General features: G+C 36.9%; 1 protein-coding gene across 5 annotated transcripts in view; it reads left to right on the forward strand.

Moving 5' to 3' along the window:
- Ddx46 (DEAD-box helicase 46) overlaps positions 1-14,325 on the forward strand; it is a 63,015-nt gene extending 48,690 nt beyond the window's left edge. For all 5 annotated transcript variants that reach the window (XM_058586640.1, XM_046468024.2, XM_058586641.1 and 2 more), the window contains 3 exons: positions 272-416; positions 10,626-10,699; positions 12,505-14,325. In XM_058586640.1, the coding sequence (XP_058442623.1) occupies positions 272-416; positions 10,626-10,699; positions 12,505-12,552 (267 nt within the window). In that variant the 3' untranslated portion in view covers positions 12,553-14,325. The remainder of the gene's footprint in view (positions 1-271; positions 417-10,625; positions 10,700-12,504) is intronic.
- The last annotated feature ends 3,903 nt before the right edge of the window (positions 14,326-18,228 follow it).

Raw genomic sequence — 18,228 nt, forward strand, 5'->3', positions numbered from 1 at the left:
GGGTTCAATCCTCAATATTGCAAAATAAATTAAACATGTGAACATTTTAATAGCTACTTTATTTTTTACCTAGAAGGGGAAGATAGCAATTGAAATTCATTTTTTACAAATCTGTTCTAGATACGTTAGGATCCAAAGGAACTTATAATATGTACATGTATTATAATCCTAATATTGATGATAATATATTAGCCAATGTAATATGTGTCAGCATCCTGATTTATAAAATCCTTGTTATGAAGTGATTTTTTTCCTTCCACCCTTCTTTTAGACGGCTAGGTGGAAAGTTACCTCAAAGGAAGCTCTACAGAGAATTAGTGAATATTCTGAAGCTGCAATTACAATAAGAGGAACATACTTCCCTCCTGGCAAAGAACCCAAGGAAGGAGAGCGGAAAATTTACTTGGCCATCGAAAGTATGTACTATTGGTTCTGTTTCAGGCTTGAGTTGGATCAAGGTTGACATAGATGTAATACACACAGAGAATGTGAGGTCAGTTCTAGGAAGGACTGAAAAGAAGGAATACCTGAAAGAAAAAAATAGTTTCATATATTATTTGAGGTTTTTTTTTTTTTTTTTTTTTTTTTAAAGTTTATAAATATACAAAGAATGATCTGTGTGTGGCTCACATTTGAAAATCATGCAAAAAAGAAGTATGCATTTTAAGGACTGACCCATTTATTCTTCATAGAGGTATAATATTCCAGCCAAAGTTTAGGTTAGAAAATAAATCAACTCTGTTAGTCCACTTAATGTTTAAGCCAGTATTGCCTCTGAAGTTATACACAATTGAGTTCATTCATACCTTTAATAAAATGACACATAGACAATACCATACCCTAAAGGATATAAATAATACTTTCTCTAAGAGCAATTAAGGTTGGTTTACAACCATATTTCATAGCATTCCTGAATGAATTCATTCCATTGGCAGTTTCCATCTTGATCCCCCCCCCAGTGGGGGGGAGCTATTCAGTTGCATCCTGATCTATTTTATTTAATCTGAACATCTTTGTAACAGACTTTAAAATTTTTTTTGTGGGGGATTTTTTTTTTTTTCTTTTCTTTTTCATGTGCAAGAGAAGCAGAAAGAACTGGATTGTTAGATAAGTGGACCACTTGTGCTGGCTTCATGTCCATTGCATCACAGCATTGTTTTCAGTACAGAGCCCAGATTGCCAATTTGTTCTAAATGTCCCCCATTTAGAACTGGTTTTAAAATTTATCAATAGCCTTATGCTATTTAAGGCTTAAAGCTGAAATAATGTCTACTTTAGGTTTTAATCACTATTGCAACTTTTAAAATTAAGGTAAAATTCAAATTACATAGAACTTATCATTTTGACTGTTTTAAAATGTGCAATCTAGCCAGATATGGTGGCACATGGGTACAATCCCAGCTACTCTGTAGGCTAAGGCAGTCTGGGCAACTTAGCAAGACCTTGTATCAAAATAAAAAATAAAAAGAGCTAGGGGTATATCTCTGGTGGAGCACTTGCCTAGCATGTGTGAGCCCCTTGGTACAGTCCCCGTGTCACAATGAATGAATGAATGAATGAATTAAATGAAAGAAACAATTCATTGGTTATTTAGTGCATTCATAAAACTTAACAAGATGCAATGAAAGCAATACTCAGAAATTTATTGCTATAAGTGCCTAAATTACAAAAGATCTTAGTTACTACCTTCTTTTGTGCTAGATAACCATTTTCTTGTGTGCTTTGTATGATGCTATGGCTCAAACTCCTGGGCTCAAGCAATTATTCTTCCATAGCATTCTGAATATTTGTGTCCATGTTGTTTCTCTCTCTCAATATACGTGAATATTTGTTGTTATTTAGTTATTTTTGTAGTGATAACCCTGGTTTACAGTTAACATCTTAATATATATCACAGTGTAATTGGATTAATACCAATTTAGTTTTTGTTGCTTTTTGTTTTGGATGCTGGGAATTGAACTTGGGGCCTTGTGTATGATAAGCACACCCAGTATCTCTGATTTTAGTTTTCATAGCAACAAAAACTTTGCTCCTATAGTTCTGTCCCGTTGCTTTTTTGTTGCTATTGTCACGAAGTACATCTTTATATATCCATTATAGTCCCTTCAAAATAAGATTTACAAACTAAAAAGAATACTAACTTATATTTACCTGTGTAGAAATTACCTTTACCAGTATTCTTTATTTCTTCATGTAGATTCAAATTACTGTCTAATGTCTTTTCACTTCAGTCTAGAGGTTTCTTCTAGGACAGGTCTACCAGTAATAAACTCTCCTGTTTAGTTTAACTGAGAATGTCTCAATTTCACCTGTAAAAATAGTTTTTTCTGCTTTCAGTTTTGATAATTGGTTGGTTTGTTTTTGAGAGGGGGTATGCTCTGTTGCCCAGGCTGGCCTTGAACTCCCCAGTCCTCTTGCTTTATTCTCCTGGATAGCTGGGAATGCAGGTTTGTAACATTATGTTTAGCTACACCTTCATTTTGGAAGTATAGTATTCTGGATATAGAGTTTTTTCTTTTAGCACTTTGTACATCATTCTCAGTCTTCTGACTTTCGTGATTTTTGACAGTTGTCTATCTTATTGAGGATCCCTTGTAGTGATGAGTTGCTTTTCCAGGATTCTTTCTTGTGTGTGTGTGTGTGTGTGTGTGTGTTTAAAATTTTTAAATATTTATTTATTTATTTTTAGTTTTTGGTGGACACAACATCTTTGTTTGTATGTGGTGCTGAGGATCAAACCCGGGCCGCACGCATGCCAGGCGAGCGCGCTACCACTTGAGCCACATCTCCAGCCCCTCTTGTGTGTGTTTTGTTTTGATTTGTTTTTGTGGTACTGGAAATTGAACCCAGAGGTTCTCTATCACTGAGCTACCTTCCCAGCCCTTTTATTTTGTGACAGGATCTTGCTAAATTGCTCAGGCTGGTCTTGAATTTGCCATTCTTCTGCCTTAGCTTCCCAAGTAGCTGGGTTCACAGGCACGTGCTGCTGTTCTGGGCTTCTCACTATGTTTTGACACTTTGATTTTTTTGAGCATGTTCTGCTTGGATTTGGGGTGGGGAGGGAAGTATTGAACCCAGGGTAACTTAACCCCTAGTTTCTTCCCCACCCTTTTTAAATTTTAAATTTTGAGGCAGGATCCCACTAAGTTGTCCAAGCTGGCGTGGAACTTGCAGTCCAGCTTTAGTCTCCTGAGTAGCTGGGATCAAAGCCATGTACCACCACACCTGGCTCTATGTTTTTTGTTTGTTTGTTTTAAAGATTTTTGAGAGGGCTGGGGAAGTAGCTCAGTGGTAGAAAACTTACCTAGCATGTATGAGGCCCTGGATTTAATCCTCAGTATTGAGGGTGGGGGGATAAAAGCTGGTTATGATGGCTCATACCTGTAATCCCGTTGATTCGGGAGGCTGAGGCAGAGGATTACAAGTTCAAGGCCAGCCAATTTAAGGAAACTCTGTCTCAAAATATAGAGTTGGCAATGTAGCAGAGTGGTGAAGCACTTCTAGGTTTAAAAAAAAAAATGTTTAGATGTATAGATTTCATCAAAATTTTGTCATTTCTTTATATGTTCTTTCTGCTTCTTTTCCACTTCTCTGAAATTAGTTATGCCTGTGTTGGTACATTTGGTGGTGTCCCATGGTCTCTTAGGTTCTGGTCATTTTTTTTTCATTCCTTTTAATTCTGTCTTCTAGACTCAATCTTGACCTATCCTCAAATTTTGTGATTCTTCTATTGGCTTAAATCTGCTGATGAGCAGTTTTTAGTCCATTTGTTGTACTTTTCAACCCCAGAATTTTTTTTGTGTGGGGGGTTCCATTTCTTCTCTCTTTCTCTCTCTTGGGTCCTGGGAATTGAATCCAGAGCCTTGTGCATGTTAAGTGTACATTATTATCACTGAGCTATACTCCCAACCCTATTCTTTCTTTCTTTTAAAATTATCCTGATATTTTTCAGTTCTATCTATTTGCCGGCAAATGCCATAATTTCATTCTTTATGGCTGAGTAACATTCCATTGTGTATATATACCATACCACATTTTCTTTATCCATTCATCTGTTGTAGGGTACCTAGGACTATTGTGAATTGAGTGGCTGTAAACATTGAAGTGGCTGTGTCACTATAGTGCGCTGATTTTAAGTCCTTTGGGTGTATACTGAGGAGTGGGTAACTACTCATGTGGTGGTTCCATTCCAGGTTTTCTGAGGAATCTCCATACTGCTTTCCAGAGTAGTTGTACCAATTTGCAGTCCCACCCGCAATGTATGAGTGAACGTTTTTCCCCACATCCTCACCAACATTTATTGTTACTTGTTATAGTTTTAATTTGCATTTCTCTAATTGCTAGAAAAGTTGAACATTTTTTTCATATATTTGTATTTCTTCTTCTGTGAAGTGCCTGTTCAGCTCCTTTGCCCATTTATTGGGTTACTTTTTTTGTTGTTGTTGTTGTTTTGTTTGTTTGTTTTTTTGATGTTAGGTTTTTTTGAGTTCTTTGCATATCCTGGAGATTAATGCTCTGAGTTACAGATGGCAAGGTTTTTTCCTATTCTGAAGTTCTCTCTTTGTGTTCTTTATTGTTTCCTTTGCTGTGAAGAAGCTTTGTAAATTTGATAACATCCCATATATTGACTCTTGATTTTACTTCTTGTGCTTTAAGAGTCTTGTTGAGGAAATTGATTCCTAAGCCAACATTTTCTTCTGCTGGGCACAGGGTCTCTAGTCTAATGCCTAGTTCCTTGATCCACTTTGAGTTGAGTTTTGTGCAGGGTGAGAGATAGGGGTTAACTTTCATTCTACAACATATAGATTTCCATTTTTCCCAGAACCATTTGTTAAAGAGGCTATCTTTTTTCCAATGTATGTTTGTAGTGCCTTTGTCTGTTGTGAGATACTATGGGTTTGTCTCTGTGTCTTCTATTCTGTTCCATTGGTCTTCATATCTGTTTTGGTGCCAATACCATGCTGTTTTTGTTACTGTAGCTCTGTAGTATAATTTAAGGTTTGGTATTGTGATGCCTCCTGCTTCACTTTTCTCACTAAGGAGTGCTTTTGCTATTCTGGGCCTCTTATTTTTCCAAATGAATTTCATGACTGCCTTTTCTATTTCTGTGAAGAACATCACTGGAATTTTAATAGGAATTCTTTTATATTTTTACGTGGCCATTTTGACAATCTTAATTCTGCCTTTCCAAGAACATGGGATATCTTTCCATCTTCTAAGGTCTTCTTCAGTAGTTCTCATTGTAGAAGGCTTTTACAAACTCTTTTGTTAGATTGATTCCCAAGTATTTTATTTTTTTCTAGGCAATTTTGAATGGGATAGTTTTCCTGATTTTTCTTTCAGCTGATTTAACATTTTTATGTAGGAGTACAGTTGAGTTATGGGTGTTAATTTTATAACCTGCTACTTTGCTGAATTCGTTTATGAGTTCTAATAGCTTGCTGGTGGAGTTTTGGGGGGCTTATATAGAATTGTGTTGTTGGCAAATAGGGATAGTTTGAGCTCTTCTTTTCCTATTTGTATCCCTTGAATTTCTTTCTTTTGTCTAATCGCCATGCCAGCCCTATTATTTCCTAGCTCTTCATTATGATATTTGCTGTTTTGATAGATAGTATTTTCCTAGTTTTCTTTATTTTATTTTTTTTAATGGTGTTTTATTTTTGTTCTTTAGTTGTCGATGGACCTTTATTTTTATTTATTTTTTTGTGGTGCTGAGAATCGAACCTAGTGCCTCACACATGCTAGGCAAGCACTCTACGGATGAGCCCCAGCCCCAGCTGTGTTCTTTGTCGAAGGTTTCTTTTAGCTCTTTGAGCTGATAAAAGTTTAAAGTTTTTATTATTAATTTCTTTTTCTTTTTTCCCTCCTGTGAATTGATCATACTTTTTTTTGTTTGCATGCTGAGCTACAACTCCAGCCCTCCCAGCCCTATTTTAAGGTTTTATTTTAAGTCAGGGTCTCACTAAATTGCCTAGGCTGGCCTCAATTCTGAGATCCTCATGCCTCAGCCTCTGAAGTAGCTGGTATTACAGATGTGCTCCACCACGAAGTCAGATTTTTTTTTTTAATATTTATTTTTTAGTTGTAGTTGGACACAACACCTTTATTTCACTTATTTATTTTTATGTGGTGCTGAGGATCTAACCCAGGGTCTCGCACATGCGAGGCGAGCACTCTACCGCTGAGCCACAACCCCAGCCCAAGTCAAATTTTAAAATGGCATCGTTTCATGTATTCTTAAAGAATTTCTGTCTGCCAGGGGCTCATTATTTTTCCAAATCATGTGACATTCTTCCTCAGTGAGTAGTAAAATGGGGGTTACTGGCATCTAGATGTTCAAGCAGAGAAAATAAAACTTACATCTCTCCGTGCTTGGAACTGGACAGGTTTGGGCTACTGTGTTCATTAGGCCATATAGGATGGAGAGACAAGGATATGCAGAGGAATCTGATAGTGCAACTTCTGGTACACATGGAACCAGACCTTTATTCTCTGCTTGAATATCATGGTAATCATTAAGCAAAACCCATATTTTTAAATGTCTGCTTTAATAAAGAGGTAAGTCAGAAAAGTGATTATTTGCTTTGAAAAAGGATCTTTTTGTGTGTGTGATTTATTAAAAATAGTTATCCTTGTGTAATATAGTTTTATTTATATTATCATAGTTCAACTTACATATAACTTTATGAAAACACATCTCCTTTGCTATCAGTGGCCATAAAGTTAAATACCTACTACTGTATTCAGCCCACAGGTTCTGCTTGCTTTTCTTTCCACCTAGTTTGATCCTGGTCACTTCTCTTCACTGTCAGCCACACTCAGTAAATAACATCTAATTTTTATGATTATCTAGGCAGTTTTTTTTCCCAGTAAAAAAGTAACCTCATCGAAAACAAATCTTAAAGAGTATTCTAGAGACATAATGATGCTGAATAAAAGCTGGGGATCGGTAATTAAATTGTTCTAAAGCTTTTAGAATTTTTAGAGATAATTAGATTTTTTAAAGGATCATGTAGTTTTTGAAACTCCAGGCAAACTCAGCTAACAGGATGAAAGCAGGTGTTGCTAGTGTGGAAGGAGCCTAGTGTCATCTGTTTTTAGTTCTGTAATTGGAGGGACCCCACTGCCTGGCTCCTTGAAGGCTCTGTGTGGCTCAACAGCTCCAGGCCTCCCACCAGGCAGAGGGAAAGAGAACAGGAAGGACTTACATGCCTAAGTCAGCCTGTATAATTTATATAGCCTGTTGTATGACCCTCTCTTTTTACTAGTGGAGAATCCCTTAAAAGCAACCAGAGTTGTTTTAGGACCAATGAAAGGAAATGCCTCTTTCTCGTTGCTGCCTATAAACATGTGCAACCTATTACCGAGAGAAGTTACATAAGTCAAAAATTTAAATGTCCTCATTGTCAAGCTCTAGCTAAAGTAGGAAAGTTATGCTTCCAATTGGATCTAGGTGAGCATGTGATTTCCTTCCTTCCTTCTTCTTTTTTTCCTTCTCTGTCTCTCTCTCTCTTTCTTCTTAAAATATTTTTAGTTGTAGATGGACACAATATTTTTATTTATTTATTTTTATGTGGTGCTGAAGATCGAACCCAGTACCCCATACATACTAGGCAAGCGCTCTACCACTGAGCCACACCCCAATCCCTGATTTTTTTCTTGTTAAAATAACACAAGAATACCAACAATGAGCTTCCCAGCAACTCATGCCAAGCAACTTATTTTTCTTCCAAATTTTGTTTTGGGTGTAATTTTTTTTTTTAAGGTGTTGAGGGACCTTTATTTCGTTCAGTTATTTATATGTAGTGCTGAGAATTGAACACAGTACCTCACACATGTTAGGCAAGCGCTCTACCACTGAGCCACAACTCCAGCCCCTTGGTTGTAATTTTCGGTCTGACTTAGCTCTTGCTTTTACCCTGCTCTCACCTTTATCCACTTTTCCTTTCTAACACTCCACCTTTCTTATATCTTTAAAAATGTGTGTAGGGGCTAGGGTTGTGGCTCAGTTGTAGAGCACGTGTGAGACACTGGGTTCTATCCTCAGCACCATATAAAACTAAAGAAAAATAAAGGTATTGTGTCCATGTAAAACTAAAAAAAATTAATTTAAAAAAAATGTTGTGCTTAGTGGTGGTGGAAGGACTTAAATATATTGCTATAACTTTACAGCCATCCCCTTGGCCCTTTGCTCTTTGTTAAACTGTTGCCACATCTTTCTCAGAAATGAAAGCAAATACAAAAAGAAAAAATGGAGGGAGACCTCATGGACCAGCAATGAATGCTTTTTTCAGCACCAGAGGGACACATCTTCAGGGGGAAAATGGCAGTGGGTTTTATAGGTCCTTAGCAGAGCCAGGTCATGGGAGGAATTAGTTGCTTTTGGTGAGCAGGACCAGGCCATGGGAGGAGGTTTGTTGGTAGGGTTAATTTAGGGCCAGGCAGGAAGGCAGGTAGGGAAACAGTAAGGGAAGTTCTCTTCCTGGGGCCCATTGTCCATATCCTTCAAGAAAGTTAGTCCCTTCTAGTAAAGGGGGGGGGGGGGATTTATCTCATGTCTTATGAACTCTTTCCTTCAGAGAGAAAGAAGTAGCTCTCTGCATTGCAATGCAACTTGTCTGTTTATTCTTTGACATTTCAGACTCTCTTCTATTTTGGTCCAGCTCTTTTCCTGTTATGAATGTTCACTGTGCCTTGTACCTATACTTAGCTACTCCCTGAGTATGGTTCCCTGGCTTCAGATCCCACCCCACTTACCTTTGATGGCTTTCTAGACCTCATTTATATTTCCAGCCGTGTGTCCCATAACTTCAATTACAGCAGTTTCAAAATTAAATTTCATCTACTCGCTTTGCTAAAAACACCTGCTCTTCCTCCTGGATTCAGTATCTTCCTTCCTTATAGCTTCTTACTTGCTAGTCAATTTCTAGTATCTAAACTTGTTCACTATTCACATCCACTCAGAAAAAACATCTTGTCCATTCTCCCTCAGAAATGTACTTTCATGGTGGTGTGAATATAGTATTGTGAGAACACTGAGAGAAAGCACTTTACTTGGAGAAGTCTGGGAAAACTTCTTAGAAGTGAAATTTAAAGTTTTTCCAGGAGCCAAGAGCAGTGGCACACACCTGTAATCCCAGCTACTTAGGAGGCTGAGGCAGGAGGATCACAAGTTCAAGGCCAGCCTGGGCAACTTAGTGAAACCCTATCTCAAAATATAATTTAAAAAGGGCTGGTTGGGGCTGGGGTTGTGGCTCAGCAGTAGAGCACTCACCTAGGCGCTGGGTTTGATCCTCAGCACCACATAAAAACAAACAAATAAAATAAAGGTGGGCTGGGGATGTGGCTCAAGTGGTAGCGCACTTGCCTAGCATGTGCGGGGCGCTGGGTTTGATCCTCAGCACCACATAAAAATAAAATAAAGATGTTGTGTCCACCGAAAACTAAAAAATAAATATTAAAAAAAATCCCCCCCCTCTCAAATTTCACTCAAAATAAATAAATAAATAAAGGTATGTGTCCAACTACAACTTTATAAAAAGAGGGGAGCGGGGGAGCTGGTGATGTAGCTCAGTGGCAGAATACCACTTGGTTCCAACCCCAGCACCACAAAAAATGAGTGTGTGTGGGGGGGTTGTTCTGATAAATTGCTTCCTAATCATTCTGTTGTAATGGCTTTACAAGTTTGTTTTTCTAGTAGTCTGCAAGACTGTAAAGGGCATGAATGGGTTCTTTGTATAATGAATCTCTTATAATATATCATACATGGTGGGTGCTAAACATTTCTGGAATTAGTAACTGGATGAGTGTCTCCAGCCCTCTCATGCAGTAAGCTACCTTACAGTATTCTCTAATGCTCTTTTTTCCGACGATTCTACACTTCTCTTACTCTTCAATAATGAAGCCTGCTTTTCTTAATTCTGTACCGTAACACATGTGGTTCCTTTTGCAAAATACTTTTATCATTCCCACAACCTGGATAGTCCTCTTTTATTCTTTGAGACTTTGTTCATCTGGGCATACCTGTAATCCCAGCGGTTTAAGAGGTTGAGGCCGGAGGATAACAAGTTCAAAGTCAGTCTCAGCAACTTAGTGAGTCACTTAGCAACTCTGCAAGACCCTGTCTCTAAATAAAATCTAAAAAAGGGCTGGGGATATGGCTTAGTAATTAAACGCCCCTGGGTTTAATCCTTAGTACCAAAAAATAATATACAGATGAATATTTTCCTCACACATTTGCAGACTCACAGGACACAAAAAGGTCCTGTAAATATTTATTAAATGAATGAACCAAGGGAGTTGTATTTCCTCTTAGCTGTATTCTCTTCTGGATATATTCCTAATCAGCTTTTCTTTGCTGTTTTTAATCAGTATACCAGAACTATTAATACTGCATGTATTGAGAACTCCCTTGGTCACATCTGAGAGTCTAAAAGTAATCAGAATAATAAGCAGTCATTATGTAACATGGGTGATATTCTACCAGCATTGAACAGTTACCTTGGCAGGCATTACAGTGTTCCTAAAAGTCACCTACTATATTTCCCTCTGAACCTCCATGACTTGTATAAATATCCAGTGTAGTTCTAGTAATATAAATGATATATTTTCTATTCAATCATTAGGTGCTAATGAACTGGCTGTGCAGAAAGCAAAGGCAGAAATCACCAGGCTCATAAAGGAAGAGCTAATCCGACTGGTGAGTAAAAACTCTTCTCAGGGACTTGTTTTATTTTAATAAATTTTTTATAATAAATTCTTGAGGCCCTGGGCTCAGTACCCAGTACCAAAAGTGTATATATGTTATTAAACTATAATACAAATACAATCAAGTACATAAATCATAATAGTTCAATGAATTTTTACAAAGTAGGCACTTTTATATAATTACTTACCAAATTAAGAAATAAAGAACATTATCAGCATCTAGAAGCCTTGCCCATGACCCTTCTATTATTCATCCCCCTCAAATGTTATATTATAACTTTTAAATTAAATTGTAGATTTATTTTGTATGTGTTTGAATTTAAGATTAAGTGGATTCATATGCTAAGTACTCCTTTTGTATTATTATACAAAATACATTATTTTGAGGATATCGATTCATGTTATTATAGTAGTAGACTTTGGGATTATTTCAGTTTGGGGCTTTTATGAATAACACTTCTATAAATACTCCTACTTCCATGTCTCTTTGGTATACATTAATATGCTTTTTTCTTGCATATATACTGTGGGGCAGAATTGCTGTTTATAAGATATGCAGATTTTAGTTTTTTAGTAGTATAACTCCACAGGAGTTATACCAGTTTACTTTTCTTCCTGCAATGAATGAAAATTCCAGTTATTCTACATCTTTGCCAACATGTGGTTTTATCAGTGTTTTTCAACTTGGGCAACAATTTGATTTTGGAAGACAGCCCTTTACTAATTACCTTTCCAAAAGAGACAGATACATCCTTGTATCTTCAGTGCCAGTTAAAGCTTTTAAATTTTTTCTACAACATATATTTTGGGATAAGTTTTTTTTTTTTTTTTTTTGTACCAAGGATTGAACCCAGGGGTGCTCAACCACTAAGCCACATTTCCAACCCTTTTTATTTAGGGATAAGAGACTCGCTAAGTTGCTGAAGTTGATTTTGAACTTGGATCCTCCTACTCTCAGTTGCTGAGAGTATAGACATGGGCCACTTTACTCAGCAGATAAGGGAACTTTTAAAGGAAATCTTAGCCTTTCTCTTGAGGAGCCTGGTGTGGTAGTGCACACCTATAATCCCAGCAGTTCAGGAGGCCAACACAGTGAATTCCAAGCAAGCCTCAGCAATTTAGCAACCTAGTGAGACCCTGTCTCAAAATAAATAAAAAGGGCCAGGGATGTATCTTAAGTTAAGAGCCCTATGGTACCCCAAAAAACAAAACAACAACAATAAAAAAAAAAAAAACAGTGGTTTGAGAGCTTTTCTAAAATTCTACTTACAGAATGTTCTTTTAGGGGATCAAGGGCGTTCGACTATTTTCACCAACAAGTGATAAAAACAGAACCATATATTTGCAGGTGCCATCACCATAAGTTGATTTAAAACATACTTGTCAGCCAGACACAGTAGTGTACATGTACCCCTGTAATCCCAGCTACTGGGGAGACTGAGGCAGGAAGATTGCAAGTTTGATTTCAGCCTGGAAAACATAGTGAGACCCTTCCTTAAAGTAAAATTTTAAAATGCAGGGAGAGGGATATATCTTGGTGGTGAAGTGCTTGCCTAGCATGTTTAGGCCTTCAGTTCAATTCCCAGTACTGCAAATAATAATCATATATATATATAAATAGTTGTCAAGGAGTACTTGCATGAATAAAGAAAAATGATCAGTTTATTGAACAGTTTCTTCTACCTCAGTGCAATAATATTAACATTTTATTTTAAATATCTAATAGAGTTTTATGAGTTGATAAAGGAAATTATCTTTTTCGTTTTCTGACCATATATCTTTTATTTTCTATTGCAGCAAAATTCATACCAACCAACAAATAAAGGAAGATACAAAGTCTTATAAACATTTAGAAAACGCTTTTTACCTGTGCTGGTCTGTGGTATATGTGGCAATTGTCTGAAGTTTACAATGTATTGTAAATTAAGATTTTTAAAATTCTGTCTTGCTGATTTTTTAAATATAATAAACCAGTATTTGCTAAAGAAATCTTCTGTCAGTAAGTACCCCACAATTATTCAAACTACATTTAAGCAGGTCTGTTTTCAGAGTATGGTGTCTTTAATGTAAAACTTAGATGTCAATATTTTAAATATCTGGATAATATTCCAGAGGTTTGAAAAAATGGAAATATTGGGACTTTTTGTTGAAGGTATTAAAGCATACAAGTCACTAAGGGGCCACTCACCCTCTTTCAATGAAATTGTGATTATCTCCTGAGAAAAGGTAAAATCCTTTGTCAGCCCCTGCCCCCTTGAGTTTAAATCTTACTTGACTCACTGGAACAAATGAACTGGATTTAAAAATGTTAAAATAGAGATTTTACACAATTGGTTCAGAGTTTTTTGTTTTAATTTTTATCATTATAAATTGGCAACAGTTGGACTACTTGTAGTTTTTGTAAATTAAAGATTTGAAGTACAAGAATTTTTTGCATTTCTTTTCAGTGCAAAGAGTTTTAGTATTTACTCCTTTTAGGTTTAGTATTTACTCCTTTTAGGAAACCTCTGGCTCTATGCCTAGGTACTAAATCTTTTTCATCTTCAAAAGAAAGTGATTGTAGTCTATAAATATTCAATATGATTCATTTACCCACTGAAATTGTTTGTTTAGACATCCGTACATATGATATGTACAAATGCCCTACTACTTTTAATCTGATTTTCCTTCAGGATAATTGAGTAGGTGTTGAATTTTTTTTTTTTCTTTAGGAATGTTAAAATATACCAGTACCAACTTTTAGATAGAATTTTGCATTTCTTGGTGAAATTTAGTGCATAAGGAATCAAAAATTATATTTTTGAGCCCTCAAGATTGAATTCCTAAATATTTTAATTTAAATGACTATAATTGGGTCATCTACTATTCTTTTCAAGATTCCTGGTATATTAGAATTTCATATTGTAGCTTCTTGAAAACAATTTTTTTCAGGAAGTATATAGGTACATTTCTTAAATTATGAGACAGAAAAGTTCTTTATTCTTGATTTACAGTTTTGAAAAAAAATCAAAGCCTACTATAGTTAAAACATTTTAATATTACCTTCAGTGGCTTAAATGACAGGGAGTTGCAATCATTACTCCTTCAATATAAAATTATCTGTACTAAGAAGTAAGATATAATTGGGAAATATTCTGGGGACCCTCACACATCTACTTATTCTATTGAAGAAGAAAACAGACAAAACCCATGTAACAACAGAACCAAATAAACCATTTACTCTAAAATTCCAGGCATCATGGGCTCCTTTTTTCCCCCCTTGATAGTTTATTTATTTACTTATCTTCATCACCAGTGGTAGTTTATTTTGTCTGATAAAATGTGTCACAGTCCCACATTGGTGACAATTGGTGCTCCCTCCAACCTACTGGATCACTTTGAGATTCAGAGATTTACATTATTTTAGCATTTCCTTTATGTTTGTATGTCTAGTTGTAATGTGCCACTGATAGTATCTTGCTCTAAAATGAAACACTTCTGTTAGTACATTTTTTTAGTGTCAAGCTGACTGATTTTTAAAATTTGAATGATGTACAGACTTTATTTGTTTTTTAATGCAACATCAATATTTGCTCATGTTTTCTTAAATCCTTATAAAAATAAAGTCAATTCAATCTACATTTTTCCAATATTATCTTTTCTTCCAGTGCTTTCTCTTCTACTGTTTCTCTAACTTTATTTATATTTGTAGACAAGCAAGAGAACTATTATACTCAGTGTATCTTTATAAAAAATTTGTAACAGTTTACTATTCAAAATACTTAACAGTTCTAATTCTAAAAATTTCTTCCTGGGCTGGAGTTGTGGCTCAGTGGTAGAGCGCTTGCCTAGCATGTGTGAGGCACTGGGTTCATTTCTCAGCACCACATGTAAACAAATAAATGGAATAAAGTTCCATCAACAACTAGACAAAAAAGAAGCTCTTGTTAAAAATTCTTTGTGGGCTGGGGATGTGGCTCAAGCGGTAGCGCGCTCGCCTGGCATGTGTGCGGCCCGGGTTCGATCCTCAGTACCACATACAAACAAAGATGTTGTGTCCGCCGAAAACTACAAAAATAAAATAAAAATATTTAAAAAAAAAATTCTTCCTGAAGAAACCTATTAGTCTTTGATATTCTTAGTATTTAGCATAAGACAAATATAGATGAATTCATAGTTTCATTTGCTAGTCAGAGTTTTACCACAGTGGGATCCCACAAATTGGAGGTTGGGCTGGGGGTGTAGTTCAGTGGTAGAGTGCTTGCTTAGTATGCACAAGGCCCTGGGTTTGATCCGCAGCACTGCAAAACAACAAATAAAAATGGAGGTATAGAATGAAAATGAAAGGACACTGGCAAAGCTCCCTCCAACTCCTTTTTTTTTTTTTTTTTTTTTTTTGTTCTGGGGGTTGAATCCAGGGGTGCTTAACTACCCTGCCTTATTCCCAGCCCTTTTTTATATTTTATTTACAGACAAAGTCTCATTAAGTTGCTTAGGACTTCCCTAAGTCTGGCTTTGTTGAGTCTGGCTTTGAACTCACAATCCTCCTATGATCCTCCTGCCTCATCCTCCTGAGCTGCTGGGATTACAGGTCTGTGACACGACACCCAGCTTTTTTCACACATTATTTTTTTTTTAATATTTATTTTTTAGTCATAGGTGAACACAATATCTTTATTTTATTTTTATATGGTGCTAAGGATGGAACCCAGTGCCTCACGCATGCTAGGTGAGCACTCTACCTCTGGCCATGACCCCAGCCCCTTTTCACACATTATTACTTGACATATGTCCTTTCCGACATATGTCCTTTCTTCATTGGCTTTGTTGGTGTATGCATGATGTTCATCTAATAGTCACATGCTTCTTTGAGTTTTGATCTTTTGAGGCAGCAACCCCTGTGTATAAAGAGTTGATTGTATTTTTTTTTTAAGGAGACCCAGCTCTTTAATTTTAGAATTTATAAATCCCAGTAAACTAGCTGAAGTGTACTTGTAATCCGTCTGCATTTGCGATTGCAAAGCTTCAGAACTGTAATTCATCCGTGTCTGAACCCTTTTCTCTACGGTGCCTAGCTTTGCTTTCGTAGTTTAATGTTCCCCAAAAGCTCATGTGTTAAAGTCATTGCAGCTTACATAAGATAGGAGCCAGGGGTAGAGGGAGGTTAAAATGGTAATGGAAGTGAAGCATAGGGTAAATAGCTACATTTTGTTTAATAAAATAGTATTGATTTATTGATTGATTGATTGTGGTACTGGGGATTGAACTCAGGGGTGCTCTACCACTGAGCTATGTGCCCAGCCCTTTTGATTTTTTTATTCTGAGACACAATCTCACAAAGTTTTTTAGGGCTTCACTATATTGCTGGGGCTGGCCACAATCTTCAGATCTTCCTGCCTCAGCTTCCCAAGTTGTGTGCCTTAACTTCTTGGCTTGTTTTGCTTCTTTTTAGATCATGCTGAATTCTTACAATTGGCAAGAGTTTTGAGTGACTTGCCCAATGTAGTCTGTTAAAAATACTCTTGCATTCGAGTCTCAGGGTAGGTTTGATGATGCCTACCTATAATGCCAGCTACTCAGGAAGCCGAGCGAGGATCATTTGAGTCCATGAGTTTGAAACCACTGGGCAACATAGTGAGACCTCCCTCTCAATAAATAGTATAAAGATAGATACATTGATTGACTTTGGAGCCACCAGCCCTTTACATTTTGGTACACTGTTTTGTTTAAGAATGGTAATCTTCTGCCAGGTAGTGCTGTGGCACGTGCCTGTAATCCCAGCGGCTCAGGAGACTGAGACAGGAGGATCACGAGTTCAGAGTCAGCTTCAGCAACTTAGCGAGGCATTATGCAACTCAGTGAGACCCTGTCTGTAAATAAAATACAAAATAGGGCTTGGGAAGTGGCTGAGTGCCCCTGAATTCAATATCCATTACTAAGATTAAAAAAAAAATGTGGAAATCTTCTGATGTGAAAAAGTAACATTTATTTTTGAAAAGAGGGTGGTGTATGAATGCAATCCCAGCTGTTTGGGAGATTGAGGCAGGAGGATCATGTTGCAAGTTTAAGGCAATTTAGGGAGACAGTGTCACAAAATTAAAAGGGAGGTGGGGTGCACCTGTGTTCAATCCCCAGTGTTACAAAAAGGTGGGGGGGAATGCTTGTGTGCATATAATAAAGAGAGAGAGGATGAATGAATGTGTGTTGAGGGTTAAGGGAGTGTTATCATTTGAATCTGGAATGTTCCCTATAAACTCATGTATTAGAAGCAATGCAGCAACCTCCAGAGAGAGGAGCTTTTTAGGAAGTGATTGAGTCATGGGGATTCTAACCTCATCAGTGGATTAACTCATTTGATGTGTTAATAATTCAAACAGACTACTGAGTGATTGACTGCTGGTGTAGCTAGAGGAAGTAGGTCACTGGGGGCATGCCCTTGGCCATGAGCTGATGACTTCCACCACCACATTCTTAGGCTGCTGCCACTGTGATGTTCTTCCTCACCTCAGCCAATAGAGCCAGCCGCAAACTGAATCCTCTGTAACTGTGAGCCAAGATAAATCTTTTCCTCCTCTAAGTTGTTCTGTCAGGTATTTTGGTCTCAGCAACATAAAGTTGACTAATGTAGGTGAGTGTTAACTTTTTATTTAGTATAATTATAACCATCAGAAAACCTTGCCAGGCACAATGACCCATATCTATAATCCCAGCAACTCAGGATGCTGAGGGAAGAGGATCACAAGTTCAAGGCCAACCTCAGCATCTTAGCAAGACTCTGTTTCAAAAAATTAAAAAGGCTGGTAAAGCTCATTGGTATAGCACACTTAGTTTCAGTTCCCAGCACCAAAAACAAAAGATCTTACTGTGGTAGGACATTTAATTTTAATATAATATTGTATTCTTAAACACCTGCTTAATGAAATATCTGTTCAACTCCTAGGCAGCTCTGTGGAGCTAAAAGTGGCTAAATTTCCCTCACTAGGTAAAGAGTTCCTGATATGTTGGCATTTATGATACTTGAAAGTTTTTTTGTTGTTTGTGTTGATTCCCTATATCCATTTATTTATAATTTGCCTCAGGCAGGAGTCCCAGTAGGATTATGAAGAAAAAATTTTAACAGACATTCTTTATAAAATCCCCACAGTATCAGTGACTAAATACTGTCAAATCACATGCCTAGGGAAGAATTTACTTTTGATTATTTTTCTTGTTTCTGGCATCAATTTATAGGAGTTCACGATTTTGAGACTCAAACCTTCAAGAAGAAATTCTAATTGCACTAACCCTGCCAAGTTGGGTAGGGAAAATAAGAATTTAGTAAAAAGAAGTTTAGCTGGGCCAGGCATGGTGGTGCACACCTGTAATTGCAGTGGCTCGGGAGGCTGAGGCAGGAGGATCTTGAATTCAAACCAGCCTTAACAAAAGTGAGATGCTGTCTCTGATAAAACACAAAATAGGGCTGGGGATATGGCTCAGTGGTTGAGTACTCCTGAGTTCAATTTCCAGTACCAAAAAATAAAGAAGTTTAGCTGGGTGTGGTAG

Source organism: Marmota monax, unplaced genomic scaffold, assembly GCF_021218885.2.
Source record: "Marmota monax isolate L192 unplaced genomic scaffold, Marmota_monax_Labrador192_F-V1.1 WCK01_AAM20220418_F8-fsc00196, whole genome shotgun sequence".
Taxonomy (NCBI): domain Eukaryota; kingdom Metazoa; phylum Chordata; class Mammalia; order Rodentia; family Sciuridae; genus Marmota; species Marmota monax.